Raw genomic sequence first — 18,313 nt, 5'->3', positions numbered from 1 at the left:
ATAGTAGGATTTACACAGACAAACAGGAACATCAGCTATATCATGCAGTCTTTCAGTGTCATCCTGCCAAGCTAGGGAGGCAAAATTACTCTTATTACTTTTATTTATATGTGTATTCTTACCACTACCATTATTGTTATTTTACATCTCTGGTTGGAACGTGTGTTGTGCTTCTGTGTGTTCTCTTTCCTCCTGCTTTCACCTATTTAAGACCTTAGCGGATCGAAAGGATGTGCGGGCTGCGGGTGTATTTTTTGGCCCCCTAAGCTAAATTGGTCCCTTATTATTGCTGTCCCAGGGAATTCCAAACTTCCGACTTTAATGTTATCAGGGTAAGCAACACCTTTTTCAGTGGCCTCCCTCCTATTATGTAACATCGTAGTCTCATACTGGCTCCTGGAAAACCCCGGACACCGTTCAAATAAATATAGTTGTCAGTGGGTCTGTGTCTGTATACTTCTACTTGATGTTAAGTGCTTCATAAACCATTGCCCTGATGTGCCGCATTATTAAACAGCCAAAAGAGAAATAATTACCAGAAGTCAAATTAAGTGCAAATATGCACTTTAAGTTTAAAAGTTCTTTTAAAGCAGGTTTCAAACCTGTTATCTACTCCTAGATGTTTTCTGCATTTGCAAGCTGAAACCAAAGTCATTACAGTATAACTTGTGCTTGAATTAAATTTGTCACTCTATTTCAAGTAAAGCCCAGCTAGTGCATACAGTGTAAAGTGGTACTTGGTATATAAAGTTTGCCCCTTTTGCTTTTCTTAGAACCAACCAGCAGGCCACCTCCCACTCGAGGAAGTCCCTACACATGTTGGTCTCTAACTCCACCCCTTTTTTACACAGATTCCTCACCACCTCTCACAAGACCTCGGTAGCGGTGGGGGGGGTTTTGGGCTGAGGTGGGGGGTAGGCTGCTCTCCATCCGTCCCAAAGTAGCACAGCCAGTTGTGAAATCACTTTACAGAACAGGAGGAGCCGTGTGGAAGCACAGCGAGCAGCAACATCTTCCAGTCCTGTTACAGAGCTGTTGTATACAGTTCGTGAGTGAGTGAGTGAGTGTATGTGTGTGTCATGGATCGGTATCACGTGCTGGATGGCAGCAAGTATGTCCCGGCGCTGAGACAAGGTCAGAGCAGGGAGCAGGCAGTGCTGTATCTGCTCTCCCTAGCCAAAGAGAAGCCGGTCTTTCTCAACAGCGTGGCGGCACTCATGAAGGTAACTGATGCTGCAGCTAATATTAACAAAGCTCTGCCAGTTGTTGCTCTCTGACTGGATTTAAATAGACTGCCGATGTTCCTGTGATGGGGTCTTTGGCTTTGATTTGGATAATATATTTACTGTTTGAAAAGGCTTGTTTGCCTACATGTGATACTGTGGTTACAAGCTTTCTGCTTGCTCAGTCACTAACAAGGGGAGCTTTCAGGCCCCCACATAGCTTTTTTTTTTTAATGTGGGAGATTTTATGAGTCGAGCGTGAGGAATATGTTATGCGTATTTACAGGCAAGTAGAAACTTGCAGGGTATGTGCATAACAGTAGAATCCTGCATCTAAAAACTGACAAAAAGTCAACTAAGCTTAATTTTACCTCATTAGGTAGAGTTAACATGTGAGGCATGTAATGTTACTAGCATGACCTGTGGTTTCAATTGAACTAGTAAGGAAATAACATGAAGGAGAAAGCTGCTGTGGGATCCAGTCCAAGTTTAGTGGAGATAAGCTCCTGTTACCATCTTTGGGCTTTTATTTTGAAAATCTGGCTTCCACCAGAGCACCGATTGTGTGTGTGTTTGTGTGTCTCCACAACCACCTATCCTGGTGTCTGTCTCTGGACACAGAGAAGAGACTTGTAAGCCTTGAAGAAAATTTCATGTCAGTATGTAGTAAATGTATCAGTTTTGATATAAGTTTGATGGTTAAGTTTTTACAGCTGATGTTTTTTAATTAAAACTGTTGAAATTGTGTACAAATTTTCCGTATTATTTGATGTTTCTTTCTTTAAAAAAAAGTGACTTTACCTAGAATCGTATTCTTGACCAGCTAACACAGTTTGTTATGCATTTTAAGAGCCTGTTCGACATTTATGGGATCAAACTGTCAAGGTGAACCAGTGAAGTATTGGACACACATACGACAGAAATAGGTAATAAAGTGGTAGATTTATCAGGGAGCTCATACTGTGCAAAGATTGAGCTTATTGCAGAGAGGGAGCGAGAGAAGGCAAAGAAGGCACTGTGTGAGCTCCATAAGCTATATGACAATGTCCACAGCGGTGGAAGTGGGCATCTCCACATAGCTTATTTTGGCCAGCCAACTCTCCAAACCCTTCAACACAGTCAATTCATGTTTATAGAAAATGTAAAAAGATAGCAGATGTTTGAGCAGCTGTAACCAGCAAATGTTTGGCATTTATTGGCAAGTATTCCGACTTTTCCTCTACCATGTGCTACTTTTCTTCTGAAAACTTTTCTTCTCGCACCATCATCAGGTCCTGTACATTGATTTATGACCAGAGACCTGCAGAACTGGCATTGCCAACAGCCTCAGTTGGACTTTGTGTTTTGCTATCATGCTAATATGCTCTTGGTTGTATGGTTGAAGAGCTCATGCTATATTGTTACTTACTGTTTCAGCATGACAGAATTCCATGTACAGGAACCTTTTTGGAAGAACCAGGAATATAGTATATTTATTTATATACAACTCCCTGGATGGTGCCCTGGCTGTTGAGCTCCAAGTGGCTGTGTGCATCCTTCAGTCTGACAGCTGTTTGCTTGTTACTGCTGTTTACTTTGGCTGGTGTGCTCTCTAAATCTCCTCTGGCTAAACAGTCTCACGTGGATGTACAGTACAGCAGTTCACTGCTATACCCACCATCATGGGGATATTTATATTTAATCTCTATCTCTAATAATTTCTTGCACTGAAAAGCTGATGCAACTGACTGCAGATCTTGCAGACTTGGTCTTATATCTATCCTACGACAATAATCAAGCCATAAGCGTGCTTATTATTATCAGCAGCAGTGTTTGCAGAATGTAAAAATACAACTCCCATCTCGCCTTTAATCACTGAATCAAGTATTTGACGTTCTCATCTCTATGCTGGTAGTAGTTGACATGATAACTGGAACCCGGTCCTCACTTTGAGGGATGCCTCCAGGGTTGGATCCCAGTTGAAGCGGAAGCCTGGGCGATTTAAATACCAGCCGCACCCACCGGGAGCAACACCTCCATAGTTTCATCTTGAGATCATCGTCAATATGGAGGACCACCAGCTTATTATTCAGAGCGGTTGGCTGCTGCTGGAGAGTCTCTTGTCCTATTCCCCCCGCCTGGCTTTGATACTTATGTGTTCCACAGAGAGGGAGAAAAAAATAGCTACAAAAATCTCTTGTTAGGATCATCTGTTTGTTCCTCCTCTGGGACCTGAACATGATGAACCCTCCAAGGATCAGAGACTAATCATGAATGGGGTTTGTTTTGCAGACTGTTACGGAGCGCCTGCAGATATATATAGAGAATAAGGCTTTGTTGAATTTTCCCGGCATAGTCTCGAAAAACTATGCGTGAGAGATTACTGTTTACGCCTGTGACGTAGGTAAACATGGCAAAGAAGAATACGGCTGTACACTAATAAAGTAACCGCTCTGATCAAAGGTACGCAGGAGGGGGACGGCCCCGGGGCGCTCGGGGACGAGAAGGGGAAGAGGAGGGAGGAACATTAAAGGGCATGAGAGAAAACAGGAGACACTGACTCTCAGGGGAGAGAGGAGACACGAGGAGGAGATGCTGACTGCTGGGAGGATGGAAATAAGGAAAGGAAAGCGAGGAGACAGAACTGACTAAATGAGGAAAAACTGACAGAGTGAGATGTAGGATGTCACATTAGAAAACTGGCTACGGTCCATAAGAGAATGAATGAATGGGATTATTCCTAATTGCTGCACATTTATTGTTGAAGATGTTGTGTTTAACAAAACAACATTGTTGCATCATTTAAATACTACAAAGAGGAGACAGTAGTTGACTAAATAATACTAAATAATTAGTTTAAAGCCACATTGTGTGACTTTTCAAAGATGAAATGGCACAGTCTTTTTCTTATGAATTAAATGTTGAATTCAAAGGCAATGTAATGCACCCTTACTCTAATAAATACAGTCTGGTGTTTTCTTACTACAGCCTTATTTGGTCTGGTGTGACCAATACTTTCACAGCTAACATTAGAAAACTTTAGATAAACATATTTGTGTAGCTGACAGTAGCTGAGTCCCTTTGTTAAAACGCAAAGTAAAGCCTGGTCACATCTTCTTAGTTTCCAGTTTGTGGTCCCTTTCTACTTGCTGTTAATTAGGTCACCAGGTCACCATCATCAGGCTAACAAATTTTAATTGTTTGTAAATGTGGCCATTAAAATTTATTTTTTTTGTTGTTGCACATTTAACATTTAGCAAGGTGTGCTGTGGAACTCAGTATAAACACTTAATTTGACTTCAAAGCTGCTGAATAGAAATTCAATACTATTAAATGGGTCCTATTATAAATGAAACCAAGTTACATAAATGTCCTCAAAGAGTCTCTCATATGTGGACAGCTGTATGACCCTCTTTTGTTGTTGCATAGTCTCACTTCAACTCTCACAAGTGAAGTCATAGTTTTATAATTATGTCACCACTAGTTAATTTCCACCTGAACAACAGTTTGTTCATTTTTTGGCATGAAATAGCCACATTTTGAACAATGCAGCAGCAGCAGCAGCAGCAGCTGCAACGTCAAAATGTCTTTATCAAACCCAGTATTCATGAGAGCCACCCACTAGGTGAGACGTGGAGGGCTGTGGAATGTGTGAACTGGTGTCTGGGGGGGTGGATGCAGGCTGGAGCATGGAGGACTCTGGGAACCAGGCACTACTTCACAAACTCACGATTGTCTGGAAGTATTATGCCCCCCCCCGAGTCTAGAGGACTTTGACCCTGCACTAAGGCTTTCTGTAAAAACTCACATGTGTGGGATTTACACTACATAATGTTGCAGCTAGAATAACCTAGTTGACTAGTAGTCTTGACTGACAGTGTAGGAATTTAATAAGAAGAAGACACATTTCTAGGACACGCTGTTATAGGAGATATTAATTAAGTATACAGGAAAGCGCCGAGTCATTTGCTGCTATTTAAAGTGTGTGCAGAAAGCTGACATTAGTGATCAATCATGGAAGGAAAGTTTGTGCTCACAGAAAGTTAATGGATAAATATTGATTCAGTGTATGACCACTGTTTTTCAGGAGGTGTTTGGCAAACATGGCTAAACTAACCTTTATGTGTTTATGTGAATCACATTGTTAGCGGTTTCAGACGTGTGATTTGGCTTTCCTTCTTTTTTCCCCTGGTAACACAGCAGGGCCCGCAGAGGCTGTTTCCACTGTTAACAGATACAGAAGAGCTCGGTACAGATCAGCTTCAGACAAAAAGCAACGTATTTGATGATAAGGTGGTGTAGGACTCTCGAAGAAAACATCTCAAAACAATCGTAAAAGAAAAGTCAGTTGACATGCTTCCAAATAGGGGTCAGTAAACCGACATGCATCCAGGGCTCACACCTGATCTAATTAAGGTTTAATAAAGGGTGTTGTGTGGGATTTAAGCTGGTCAGGTGTACAAGAGGAGAGCAGGAACTAAAACATGCTAGCTTATTTTACAAGTGACAAGGGCCAAATACAGAGCAAACAAAAATCAATATGTTTTATATAGCCTATATCTCTTCTTCATCAACTGTATATAAAGCATTTATAACTTGGTCAATAATACAAATAATACAATGCAGCTAGTGGTACATTTTTTCAAATTGGTTATAATCATTAAATAGTTGGGCTTCTAAACTTCTAACTTCCTGGTGTCCATTTTCGAAATATGCCTTGTGATTCCTGCAGAGACCCTAAAGTTCACAAACACGACCATGGAAACCGCTCTGATATGAATCAGTATATAGGCGTTTGGATTGGATGCGAGAAGCTTCTCTAAATAGCAGATTATTGGATGTTGCCGTGGAGCTCTGTCACTAACAGCCTCTTACCATCCCAGGGGATGGGGGTTTGTTGTTATGGTGGTGTCACGGGGGGGGGGTTACTGGCTTTTAAAGGCCAGTATTTGTTCATCTGTCTTTTTGCTGAGCTGTCTTGAATTGTGTGCCTGATTTCAAGGCTTGAGCTGTTACTTCTCACAGTGTCCATCATGAGAGTGAGTAAACCCAGATTTTCTTTGTTTAGTCGAGGTCAAATTTTGACAACAGATTTCAGGTTAATGGTTGTTTTTATAGGCTCATGACCCAAATTTAAAAAAAGGAGAAGCTATTTGTTATATTACAGGAAATATTTCTTAGTCATTCACCCGGGCAAACCTGAACGGCCTGTATTTTCATAGCCTCCTTGAACTATTGTAATATTAAGGCGGTTCAAGCCAAAACCTCACTGTTTCCAACTGGGACACGGGAGCTTGGCAACTGGTGAAATGGTTTGGATTAACACACTGACCTGTTGTAACACCTTGTTCCTTCCCAGCCAGCACTCAGAGCCGCAAGGGACCTGCTGACGACATCTACATAGAGACCAAAAAAGGATTTTTAGTGCCTCAGAACATAAACATTCTTCTGGCATTTTAAGGACCGACATGAGAAAAGAGAAAATATGGAATTCACGCAAATCTGTCAACATGCAGTTGATTAGGAGCATAATATGAGCACGGTTTGCATATGTCAGGCGTCAAGTTGATTTATGTTGAGACCGAACACATTTAATGGTTTGAAATCTGTCTGTGATCCTGCTACTCATTCATCACACAGGTTCGGTAGCCTAAAGGCTGTCTGGCAATCAGATGAGACAATGATAGTGCCAGCTTTCAATCAGCTTTCTTGACAAAAACGAGACGGGCGTCGGAGCGCTGAGTGGTCTAATCTATGTGTATGTTCAAGCAGATGTTGAGTGGGAGGACTCATGAGTAGCTGTAGACTTGCCAGTAAATGTTGTTGAAGTTAGTCTGGTGAATATACAGCACTGTTCCACAACCCAAAGGGGGGGTCTTTCACTCCCACCCATGTTAAAAGCGAGCTGCTCCCAGATTACAGGTTAAAGCTAATGGTGGGGCTGTAGCTCCTAATCATGCAGATGCTCCCTCGGTGGGAAGGAGATGATCACTGCAGTGTGAGGGAGAAGATGCACCAGGGCGTTTAGTTGTGGGTGAGAATAATTTTGCTGCCAAGTGTTCCTGCACGACAAGAAACAGATTGCGCCTGAACTAGATCATAAGAGCAAAAAGCAACGCAGTGCTTCTTTGGCTCCAAAACATCTTGTTTACAAGAAATCCTTTTTGTGGACGGGCGTTCCTGATGATTTACAGTTTGAGTGATATGAGTTTTTCCAGGCCGTTCAGCTATTCGAAAAGCTCACGTCTAAAGTAACTTTTTAAACTAACTTTTTCTGAAACTGTCAACCGCATTCACAATCTTTCTGCTGAGAAAGACCTTGAGGTGCCTGGGATTTATGAATTTGATGTCTCACCACTAAACATCTAAGCTGACCACTGAGACTATCTCCCAAACACTAGAACACACTCACAGTGGAGCTGCGGTCCATGCGGCTCTGCAGACCTCAGGGACGCCGTGTCTGCAGCGGAGGGGTACAGCAGCAGACAACAGCTGAAATTTACATTTCAGAGGTCACCCTGTTGCCCTGGTCTGCCAGGGCCCCCATAGGTGGGCTGACCCCTCATAGTGACAGCTGGACAACCAGTCATGGAGTCTTGACTCCCATGCAGCACCCGGGGGAGAGGGGCGGTGTGGGCTGCTGTGTTTGTTTGGCAGAATTCAGTTCAGTCAAGTAGGAGATTTGGGAGATGGGAGATTTGGCACTTTCATTACCCTGAGTGAGACTGGTTGAAATATATAATGTATTAAACAGTTTTCATGCCTGCTGTCTGCTCCTCTATGTGAGCTGGCCATCTTCAGATCAGTCTCTGGCGCAGCCCCACTAACCAGCACACAGACAGGAAGTGAGATAGCAGGGACATATACCGTACTACAGCTGGGTGTAATCTGATGTGGGGTTACATGAATATATCAGTGTGTTGAAATATAAAGCCAAAACTGGCCCTTTATTAACACAGTCAGAGTTTTATCATTTAAATGTGTCTAGTTTATCAGCCTTTTGTTTCCTAGGCTCAGGTTTAAATCCATTATAAGTCACAGATTGTGGGAGAAGAGAGACGATTTTTGACCCCAATTCTGTTGCTGTTTTTCAAAAGCCAAAGGGAAGAGGTGGGAAAAGATCTGTCAAACCCTAATCTGATGTCCCTCTCTGGTTGTGATTCACAGGAGAGACAGCGACTTGAGACCATCCTAAACCTCTGTGCCGAATACAACAAAGGAGAGAGCCCTGGCCTGGACCCCCTAGGCTCGGGGAGGACAGGTTTTCCCGGGGGGCTGACAGATGGCTTTGGTCGGAGACCGTCCATGGAGAATGTCCTAGGAGGGACACTGTCCTCGGCCGCGCTCCGCCTGGCGCAGAGACAGAGAGAGAGTGACGAGGAGAACCTGAAGGAGGAGTGTAGTAGTACAGAGAGCACTCATCAGGAGGTGAGGACATCGCCTGCTCCCAGCACAGCATCAGCACTGCACAATGGAGATAGACAGGTCAGCGGGAAGGCTTATTTCCCAACAAAGACGCTCTCTGCATGCCACTGTGGAACCAGCATGTGCACATGATGTGCTTGGCTTTGCTAAATCAGTGGTCCTTTAAGTGGGTTCAAGGACCACCAGGAACCCTTCAGGGGTTTCTATAGGATCCTTAAGAAGGGGAGTTTCAGCTTATCAGAATTAGTTTTACTGGTCATCACCCATTGTAGCCAATGAATGTGAATGTCTGTTCATATAGTGCCAGGTTTAACCACTCATCATTATTAGCTCTCCACATACAGTGTAGAGCCGCTCAGAAGGAAAACCTACATAAACCTGGGCCTAACAGTACTGTATATAAGCAGGCTGAAAATCCAACTAGGTGACGTTTGGAGTCTGTTTTGTGGCATGACAACTTAAGACAACCCCTTGTTTACAGAGTTATGGAACTGTACTTTGTCCAAAAGGTATTGTCAGGGTGCACCAGAATCTCATATCACTCATATGGTAATAACCGTGACCACGCATAACCAGAAAGTTGGAAAATACTGGCTGAAACACTAAGGCGCTTGACTCAACAAAGTACATTTACTGTACCGCAGATGAATAAATGAACTACACAGAGCTACAGTCAGCTACTTTCTGCACCTGTCTCTTTCTTATTCCAATTCATTGGCTTTTTGGGCTGGTTGTAGGCTGCTACCCAAGCTACTTTTTAAGTTATGGGATGTCTGTTTTTACATTGTCTCCGGCATGAACCTCATTTATCCATCCCCTTTCTGTGTCTGTTCCCTCACTTCTTCTCTCTCTCTCCAATGGACTGTGTTGTGTTGTGGTGTTATCCAATGCTTTTGAAATGATTTGAACTGATCATTTTTGTACCAAAAGAGTTTTTTGTCGCTGGAAAATCCTCCTAAAGTGCATTTAGACCTGGGACACTAATGCGTTCCATGCGAACCACAAACATCATCAAATCACATTGTGTATAAACGGTACGGATGATGAATGGAGAATGTCACAGTACAGCAAGCTGAAGTTAAGGCCTTCCTAAACTTTATTTATGTACAACACACACTACATCAGGCTGATTCAGTATCTGACATGTTACAGGTGTGTACGTCTCTCTCCCCTGGCTTCACTTCCTCTCTTGAAAGCCTGACCTCCTGTGTTCTCTCTCCCTGCAGCATGAGGACTCACCCAGTTCAGGCAGCGCCGGTCGCCTGGAGCTGGGTTACCTGGAGGACGAGCGGGTTCGTGTTCTCGCTCGGATTGATGAGCTCAAAACCCGGCTGACGGAGCTGGAGCAGCAACACCAGGAGTCCAAACAAGAGGTACAGAACGTGGAGGCTCATGGAATAATATTTTTTTTTTTGGCTTCAGTCTAAACCCAGTTTAGATCCAGGTACAAATCTCCATTTCTATTATACTATTATAGTGAAACTTTACAATATACTATAAGAGACAAAGCAGTAAAAGCTGAAACAGTTCATGGTCACGTCGACATTACTATGTGCTTCTGTTACTCCGTGGAGGCCTGAAGCTCAGGCTGACATTTGTCTCGTAGCTCACTGTGTGGCTTTTATTTGGCTCTCTCTTCCAGGCAGAGATGGAGCGTGCCCTGCTGCAGGGCGAGAGGCAGGCGGAGCTCGACCAGATGGAGGCTGAAACGGACATCATCACTCAGCTGCAGCACAAGCTGGACGAGCTGGAGAGCGCCATCCAGAGGGAGAAAGACAAGGTACAGAGAGCAGTGGAGATAAAGTAGGGTAGGATTTGCACAGCTCACTTTAAACATTTATTTGAATCCACCAATTATATGCAAGTATACAGGATTCAAATATTAGCCGAGGTTATGTACATTCTGTGACATGTAGAAAAGAGAGGACACACACACACACACACACACACACACACACACACACACACACACACACACACACTGCCTGCTCCTTTACAGTCTTGTGAACAGTCCCTGCTGGTTCATCACTGTTGGTGTTCTTGCACACATCAGGCATCCTTGACTTGAATTGAATGCAGTGCACACACATAATTGCAATCACATAATTTGAAGCCATATAAAGGGCTAAATAAGGGATTGGATTTACCTCCTTGGGTATTCTCTCTTGCATGATTTCACCTCAGTGGTTTGCTCTCAGGTAAACTCATCATCTATTTTTCTCCATAGCTGGACTAACCGACATCCATTAACCCCTAATCCTTTCTCTGCTTCTTCAGCACTCACAGTCACTGTGTCTCTGATCCACTGTGCTCGCCTGTTTCTTCACCGTCTGCATGACAGACCCTGTGGGCCAGGAAACCCGCCCTCCAGCAGCTGTTTGGGCTCTGTAGCCTTTGGTTCTGTAGTGCACGGGTTCTGCAAGAGACTTTGAATAAGGTGTTCCGGTAGTGGACAGAGAAAACCACTCGCATGCTCTCTGTAGTGGTTTTAGTGGGGTTCTCTTTACTTACACCCACCACATTTAAACTGGAGAGAAATCACATTTACCAGCTTAGTGTCTTGACTTTTGGTTGGTAAATTGTTGATAAAGTCCGAAGTTTATTTCTGTATCTCCTTGTCCCTGTCAGGATTCCCAACAAAATGTACAGGTGTCATTTACAACTGCTTTATTGAAGGATAAGTCACTGAGTCGGTGAAGAAGTGCTTTGATCTGATGTCTCAGTGTCACCTCCCCTCCTGCACTATAAACCTCTCTTGAAATTTTCTGACTAATTATGTCAAGGAACACAAGTTCACATACGTGGGAATCCTCATGAAACTGGATCAATAAGAGGATAAATTCTCCTTGAACCTGAGGTTCTACTACTGACTATAAGATTTTTGGCATTATAGTATAAAAATGAATCAGCGGTGTCTCTTAGAACAGCTCAAAGCCTCACCAGAGCTTCCCCTCGACTCTGAAAAGACTTGAGAGTAAAACTCCTGTCAGTGCTGGTAGTCCTGAAAAAAACCTTTCATCCTTTTCAGTTTTACACATCAGAATGAAGATGGTACAAGGTGAAATACTAAAGCCACCTTTGCTGCAACACTGCCAATAGCAGCAGAGTTAGTGGTTATTGATTTATTCTTGAGCTTGAAACTGGAGCAGCACCAAAGAGACATATTTCTGTATTTTAACTGGAGAGCAGCTGAGACAGTGTTCCTACTGTCAGGTTTACAGCGCTCAGGATTATTACAAGAGAGTTTATAAATGTTCTGGGGCCAATGCATGCCAAGTCAGTAATGGGGTAAATTTCCCACACCTTATTGAAGTTACATTTGTTAGAAAATATGTTGGATCTTTCAGGATATTTACAGTCAATAGTCATCAGTGACGGGCAGAATGATTTTAGCAAGTCCTAGGGAGGCACTCAAATATTAAGTTTTGAACTATTACTTAAAATTAAATTCATTGAATTTTATTAGGAGAATGTGTTAGGATTATTGTCTCTGTTTGTAAGACCATGTGCCATCTATGAATCCTAGACAACCAGTTGTAACATCCCTACAATTCAGTGCCTACTTGCTGTGCCCTGCCGAGCCCTAAACATCTGTCATGACGTGTCTGTTGCTAACATCTTTACAGCTTTTTATTTGCATGGCGTGGATTTTGAGCCGTTTGTTTCTTTCTCTCTCTCTCTCTCCCCTGGTCCACCCATCCTGTGTGTGGATGTGTGTTGTGTCTTTCTAGGAGAGGGCTAATGTTGAGGCCGAGCGCCGGGCCCTGCAGAGCCTCCAGGAGGGCTACGCTGAGTTGAAGAACCAGCTTCATAACTGTCCCGAGTCCCTGCGGGAACAGTTGCAGGAACAGCTCAAAAGGGTGGGTCGTCAAACAGAAGCACTTAGACCGCCCCTCCCAAACGCCTACGTGACTTGCCCCTTTTCAAACCACAAAACCTTACCCAGTCTACCCCCACACACCCCTCCCCTGATATCACTGTCACCATCCCACCTACAACCTTTTAGTGAGTTGCACCAACCCAGTTCCTTCCAGCCGCCAGTCACAGCATTAAGACCTGAATCTGACTCTTGTGTAGTTACTGCTGTCTGCCTTCCTGGGGCAGTATATGTGTTAGCACTCAGCACATGCCACCGCACATAGTGCTACTGGCCCCTTTTAAGCCTTTAGCAGGGGCCCACTACATATGGTTTACAGACACTCACGTACACAAGCACGGATTTATGAGTAGCCCTCTCGGTGCCCCTCACAGACGTGCTGTTGCCATAAAGCTGCAGGAATTTTCCCTCCTCCAGACCACACCTACGTGCTACTGAGACCCTCAGGTCGACACAGGAGCACGCAAATGGCTCCTGGTCACTTCAGCTGCCAGTGGTGTATTTTGGTCACGTGTGCGTCATGTGACGCAGTGGCGCCGCACTGCATGTGTGAATCTGATCTGCATCTCTTCTGTGATGTGTCATGGCTCGCATAATTTGTATAACTGCTCACTAATCAATTAACATAGGCCCTGACTAGACCCATTCTCTGTCTTCCCTCGCTCCCATGCTGTGACTTCTCTTACGTAAATTGATGTTGTTGTTTGATTTTTACCAGAAACAAAGATGAATCATTTTTACCTGTTAGAATAATTAAATGTATGTGTTGGCAACAGTGATGTTCTGTGTGCAGAATCAGGCCCTGTGATTTAGCTTTAGAGTTTATATTAAAATGGTTTGGCTCACATTCAGAGAGTACAGCAGCCAGCATAAATAAAGTTTGGGATCTCATATTACAGATTTTTATGATGGACAGGTAGGGATCTCGGGGCCCAATCTGCAGCGAGAAGTACATTTCAATCTTAGGTGCTAAAAAGAATAACGTCTTGAGTTCTTTGTTCCTGTTTTGACCACTTGCAAAAATTAGTCACTTCAGTAACAAACATGTCCGTGAACTGCCAGCTGAAGGGTCCTGAACAAGTGCTAGAGAGACTCTCAAGAGCCGTCAGCCTCAAACACTTTTGTGCTGACAGAAGTGCTGTAAAACTTAAACATGTCAGCAGCTACATAAAGATATAGCAACAACAGGACAAACGGGCTGATGCCGAGAGAAACCTCTGGAATACACAGTAGTATGGTTACAATGAAGCCAGCACTGGTTTTATATCAGCATTTTAAATATAAATATGTTGATACATGTATTTTGGAATTAATGTGTTTTTAGCATAAAGTATTTGTGCTGTAACTGTAAAGAATCGAATGAGATTGAGCAGAAAAAAATATAAATTTTCCCCACAAATAGCCGCCCCTTGCCTTTTGTGTATTACAGTACATCTAATAACCAGTATAGTACCACCAGTAGCAGTGCTGCAGTAGGAGCATGTTCTTCATAACTGTCTGCTTGACTGAGCACGGTGAGCAGAGCTTCAGCCATGCTGGGAGAATGTTTTGACTTTTACTTCAAATGCAAATATCAAGGTGTCTTCGCTTTGCTCTTAGCAACTGCGCTAGCCTGAGAATGGTGGATGGCTTTAAAATGAGCAGTGCATACTTGTCTTTTTTTTTGTCTATGTCGTAACCGCTGATGTTGTATGTGGGTCACCGTCAGGACGGAGAGGCCCTGGAAGCAGGAACCAAAAAGTTTGAGGACCTGGAGTTTCAGCAGCTGGAGAGAGAAAGCAGCCTGGAGGAGGAAAGAGAAACCATCAGCCAGCAGCTGCTCCAGGAGAGAGCAGAGTACCACAGCAGTGTGGCCAAGAGGAAGGTGAGGAAAAATCCTGATGATGATTTGAACAGTATGGGGTTTTTTCTTCTTACACTGTCTAAGCAATGTAGAGCCTCAGAATCCAGTACAAAGGAAATACAGTGTACACTCACACAGCAGGCAGAGAGCTAGCAGCCAAAAAGCCTCAACCATCTGAAGCCAGTTTGCATATTTACTCACTGCACAAGCAATGTCAACGCATGAAATCAATACTTATTTTCACTAACTCTATTATTTACTCCAGCAAAATGCCACCACAGGCATTTGGTGTTACCACATGGAGATATTTAGAAAGTTATAAAATATGTTCGTGTTGTCACAGCTTGCATTGAAGATTGAGTCCTTTCTGTGTTGTTTTCTGCAGGAGAAGGTGTCTGCTCTGGAGAATCAGGCCAACCAGCTCGGCCTGCAGGCGTCTCAGGAGTGTGACCGGCTGGCCAAAGACAGGACCCTCACACTGCAAATGCTCCAAAAGGTACACACAGGAACCAGTTCAAACTCACACCGTGATCGCATTGAATCACGTTTCTGAAGGAAACGTAGGCGACAGATAATTGCAGATATCTAAAAATGAGCAGTTTCCAATAATTCTGATATTTGGGCCTTTAAGAGTTGCTCCCCGAACAACTAACATGTGCCTTTATGCTCCAGGAGAAGGAGAGGCTGTCTGCCCTGGAGAAGAGATACCACAGCCTGACGGGTGGAAAGGGCTTTCCCAAGTCCTCCACTGCAATGAGAGAGGTGAGAGAACTGCCGACCCTCCGTGTGTGTGCCGTGAACACACACACATTCACACACTGTGCACCTGGCCTAAAAAAGATTCCTCACCACATGTACTCCTTTAACTCACAGTGATTTGTTGGTGTGTAAAAGTGATGATAATCTTTTGGATCTAACTGTTGGCCACACTTGATGTAATCAGACTAACCTAATGACTGACGGCGGCTGTCTCTTTCTAATGCCGCGTTCTTGATCATTAGTGTGTACGGCAAACTAATCTCGTAATGGTCAGTGTTTACCTCAGACTGAAAGCTGTAACAGAGGGAGGGCACACACCTGCTTCACACATTGCCTTTACCTTTATTTTTTTGTGGAGGCCAGAACTTGTGTCTAGTGTCTCGTACGTTTTCTGTAGGCATTAAAAGCACTTATTCCTGAATTGTTGAAACAGGAAGCGCTCCATATCAGCGAGGCTGACCTGTTGTTGGAGGATGTCTACTCCTCCCAGCATTCCCTCTGTCGAGCCTCTCCTTCCTACTTACATCCCTCCCCTCCCTGTCAGTTGTACCCCAGCAGCCCTACGGAGGTAACCGGACTAATGATCCCTGCATGAAGCCCGCTGCTTCCCCACTGCTGTCTGTGCAACTCACCCTGTAGGTCGCCCTCTGTATCATTAGTGTCCTGGTCACACTGCGACTCTTAATTGCACCTGTGACTTACTGTGTCCAGTACTGTAGAGCTCAAGTTGTTTTTTGTCTGTTCAGAGCCCAGCGATGTAGTGGAAGATGCGTTAAACCCACATAAATCCCATGTTGCTGACCACTTTATGTGCACACGAGGAACCAGTGTCAATCAGATCAAGTTCTGTCAAACAGGAGCGTATATAACAAGAGTTGTTTCTACCTTGTGATTAATACCAGCTAGAGGACACAATTTCAGCATCTTCCTATTTCCCACTACATCACTGGTTGTTGTAACAGCCCACAAAAGTACCTGTGTGTGACATCCTGTGTGCTAGCCAGTTGTGATGCTAAAGGTGCACTTCCTGTTGCTTGGCGTGTTCCTGTTTGTCTGTCGTCACATGCACCTTTCACTGTTTTAGCTGTAATAACAAGCCAGGATTTTTTTTTTTTTCTCAACACATAATCTCTACCAGCTCTCTGCTTGTGTGTGTTGTACTGTATGTACTGTACATAAGATGTACAGTAAGAGTGTTGTTCTCATCCTGTCTGCCCGCTGTTGGCCGGTGCTCAGGATTACATGAAGCTGTCGGATGTCTATAAGATGTACGGCAGCAGCGGCCACCACGAAGGCAGCAAGCCCACCTCTCACAGCCGCTCGTTTGCCATAGATGCTGCGTTAGCTGGCGCCTGTGAGGTACCATCACTTCCAGTCTGTCGTTTCTGTCTTGACTTTGTGCTCTGCTCTCTCTGTCTCTCTCTCTCCATCCTTCCATTTTCATGTCATGTTGCTCCCTCTGCTGGTTTGCTGTTAATCAAACTGACCGTACTGTTGGCTTTGCTCTGCTACATGGGCCTTTGGTGGAATCAGCTTGTCCCCGCTCTGTAGCTGCAAGGCAGTGTTCTCCTGCAGTACACACTTAGGCTCTACGTCGGCGTCGTGTCAGCAAAACAGGGGGTTAAATTAGGGAAGGACTGATAAATGCAATGTTTGTTTTGAGGAAACCTGAAGTTGGTATTTTGTATTAATGCAGTGAGTAAACTGTAAAATCGAATGCCAAAAATATTCCCCTCATAACTTGATTTTTATTTTATTTTACCTTTTACCAGGAAGTCTCATTGAGATCAAAAATCTCTTTTACAAGAGAGACCTCATAACTTTATTCTGAAAAACAAAACTTTAGTTGTGTAAGATGTAGGGCTGGATATACATGGTATTTGAGAAAAGGCATTTTTGGGGCATTTTTCAGCCTGTATTTGATAACTGAAAGCAGAGGCATTACAAGAAATGAGGGAAGAGGGACAGGCTGGAATGAAATGCAAGAAATGTCCGCTGCTTGACTCAAACAAGTGATGTTGCAGTTTGTGATCTGCGCTTTAAACCCTTAGGCCTCCAGGGCCAACATCAGAACAATACTTTTATCAATACCTGAGACATCTAAACATATTTAAGCATTTTTTTTTCTGTTTATCTTTCCTATTTAAGAACCATCAAAATAAGCAAAACCTGAGAAACACATCACTCTTTACCTTTTCTAAACACAGAATAGCCACGCATACCGTAAAAGAACTACAGTCTAAATGACCAACGTTATCATTTTTAAATGAGGAATTATCTGAACAGTGTTTGATTGGTTCCCAGTGATACCCAGCTCTAATAACATGTGACAAACCCCCAGGAAAAAAATGAATATATGAAAAGTGATTAATGCGTGTCCAGAGAGGCAGCCTGTTAGGGCGATGACATGACATTAGGCCAGTGTCGGCTCCATGTATCAGACGAACCCTAGTGTTGATTGTGTGTATTGTGCTGTGTGTTATAAAGCAGTCAATGTTTCCTTTCAGACCCTCCTCCCCTCACACCTTCATGAATGCCGAAGGTCACTGAGTGTCTTCACTCCTGTCTGTCTCCTCTCCCTTTCCCTTTGTGTGTGTGTGTGTGTGTGTTGCCTTTGGAAAGGAGTATGTGACAGTGGGCCAGTTAAATCAGATGTATGGGATGCCAAAGGTGGAGTCGTCCCCTACTTCCCCGCTTCGCCAGTCCCTGCAGCCTGGAGCAGTAGACCCCGCCTTCTCCTGCCTCCCCTCTCCTCATGGCTCCTCCCTCTCTCTCTCTGTGGAGGTGTGTGCTGTCCTCCTTCCTTTCTTCCTTTCTGCCTTTGTTTGTTTACGAGCTGTCACTGGTTCTACCAAAGTGTTTTTTTCCTCTTGTTTTATTTCAATATATTTTAGAGATACACCTATCCAGTAAGTTGTGAATAAGAAACGTCTAACCCACCCCTGGGATTAGTTTTTCCTCGACAAATTCAAATGAAGGATGCAGATGCTAAAGCAGCTCCTGCACTTCTTTTGTGCATTACTTTGTGGGAGAATATTGTACATTGACTCAAAAATAATTCATTTAGTCACTTATCCAGTGTGAACTAAATATTATAGCACCCCTGTTTGGGCCCATCAGTGGAGTTTGAAAAAGGAGACGTATTCCATTCACAGTGATATTTCATGAAACAGAAGAAAGAATGGATCAAACATACATTTGTTGAAT

At 43.7% G+C, this 18,313-nt stretch overlaps 1 protein-coding gene across 15 annotated transcripts in view; it reads left to right on the top strand.

Annotated features, from left to right (window-relative positions):
• The window catches only part of phldb1b (pleckstrin homology-like domain, family B, member 1b), a 104,157-nt gene that overhangs the window by 67,981 nt on the left and 17,863 nt on the right, over positions 1 to 18,313 (top strand). For 7 of the 15 annotated variants that reach the window (XR_006828759.1, XM_046073795.1, XM_046073794.1 and 4 more), the window contains 10 exons: positions 8,370 to 8,687; positions 9,854 to 10,000; positions 10,270 to 10,407; positions 12,359 to 12,487; positions 14,213 to 14,368; positions 14,733 to 14,843; positions 15,020 to 15,109; positions 15,540 to 15,674; positions 16,343 to 16,465; positions 17,729 to 17,890. Coding sequence is in view for 14 of the 15 variants with exons in the window: in XM_046073795.1 (XP_045929751.1) it covers positions 8,370 to 8,687; positions 9,854 to 10,000; positions 10,270 to 10,407; positions 12,359 to 12,487; positions 14,213 to 14,368; positions 14,733 to 14,843; positions 15,020 to 15,109; positions 15,540 to 15,674; positions 16,343 to 16,465; positions 17,729 to 17,890 (1,509 nt within the window). In the remaining variant the exon portion in view is untranslated. The remainder of the gene's footprint in view (positions 1 to 8,369; positions 8,688 to 9,853; positions 10,001 to 10,269; positions 10,408 to 12,358; positions 12,488 to 14,212; positions 14,369 to 14,732; positions 14,844 to 15,019; positions 15,110 to 15,539; positions 15,675 to 16,342; positions 16,466 to 17,728; positions 17,891 to 18,313) is intronic. The other 8 variants (XM_046073799.1, XM_046073801.1, XM_046073793.1 and 5 more) reach the window with 7 other exon arrangements.

Source organism: Micropterus dolomieu, linkage group LG17 (genome assembly GCF_021292245.1).
Source record: "Micropterus dolomieu isolate WLL.071019.BEF.003 ecotype Adirondacks linkage group LG17, ASM2129224v1, whole genome shotgun sequence".
Classification (NCBI taxonomy): Eukaryota; Metazoa; Chordata; class Actinopteri; order Centrarchiformes; family Centrarchidae; genus Micropterus; species Micropterus dolomieu.
Note: the sequence above shows the minus strand (reverse complement) of the source record. Positions and strands in the feature narration are given on the sequence as shown.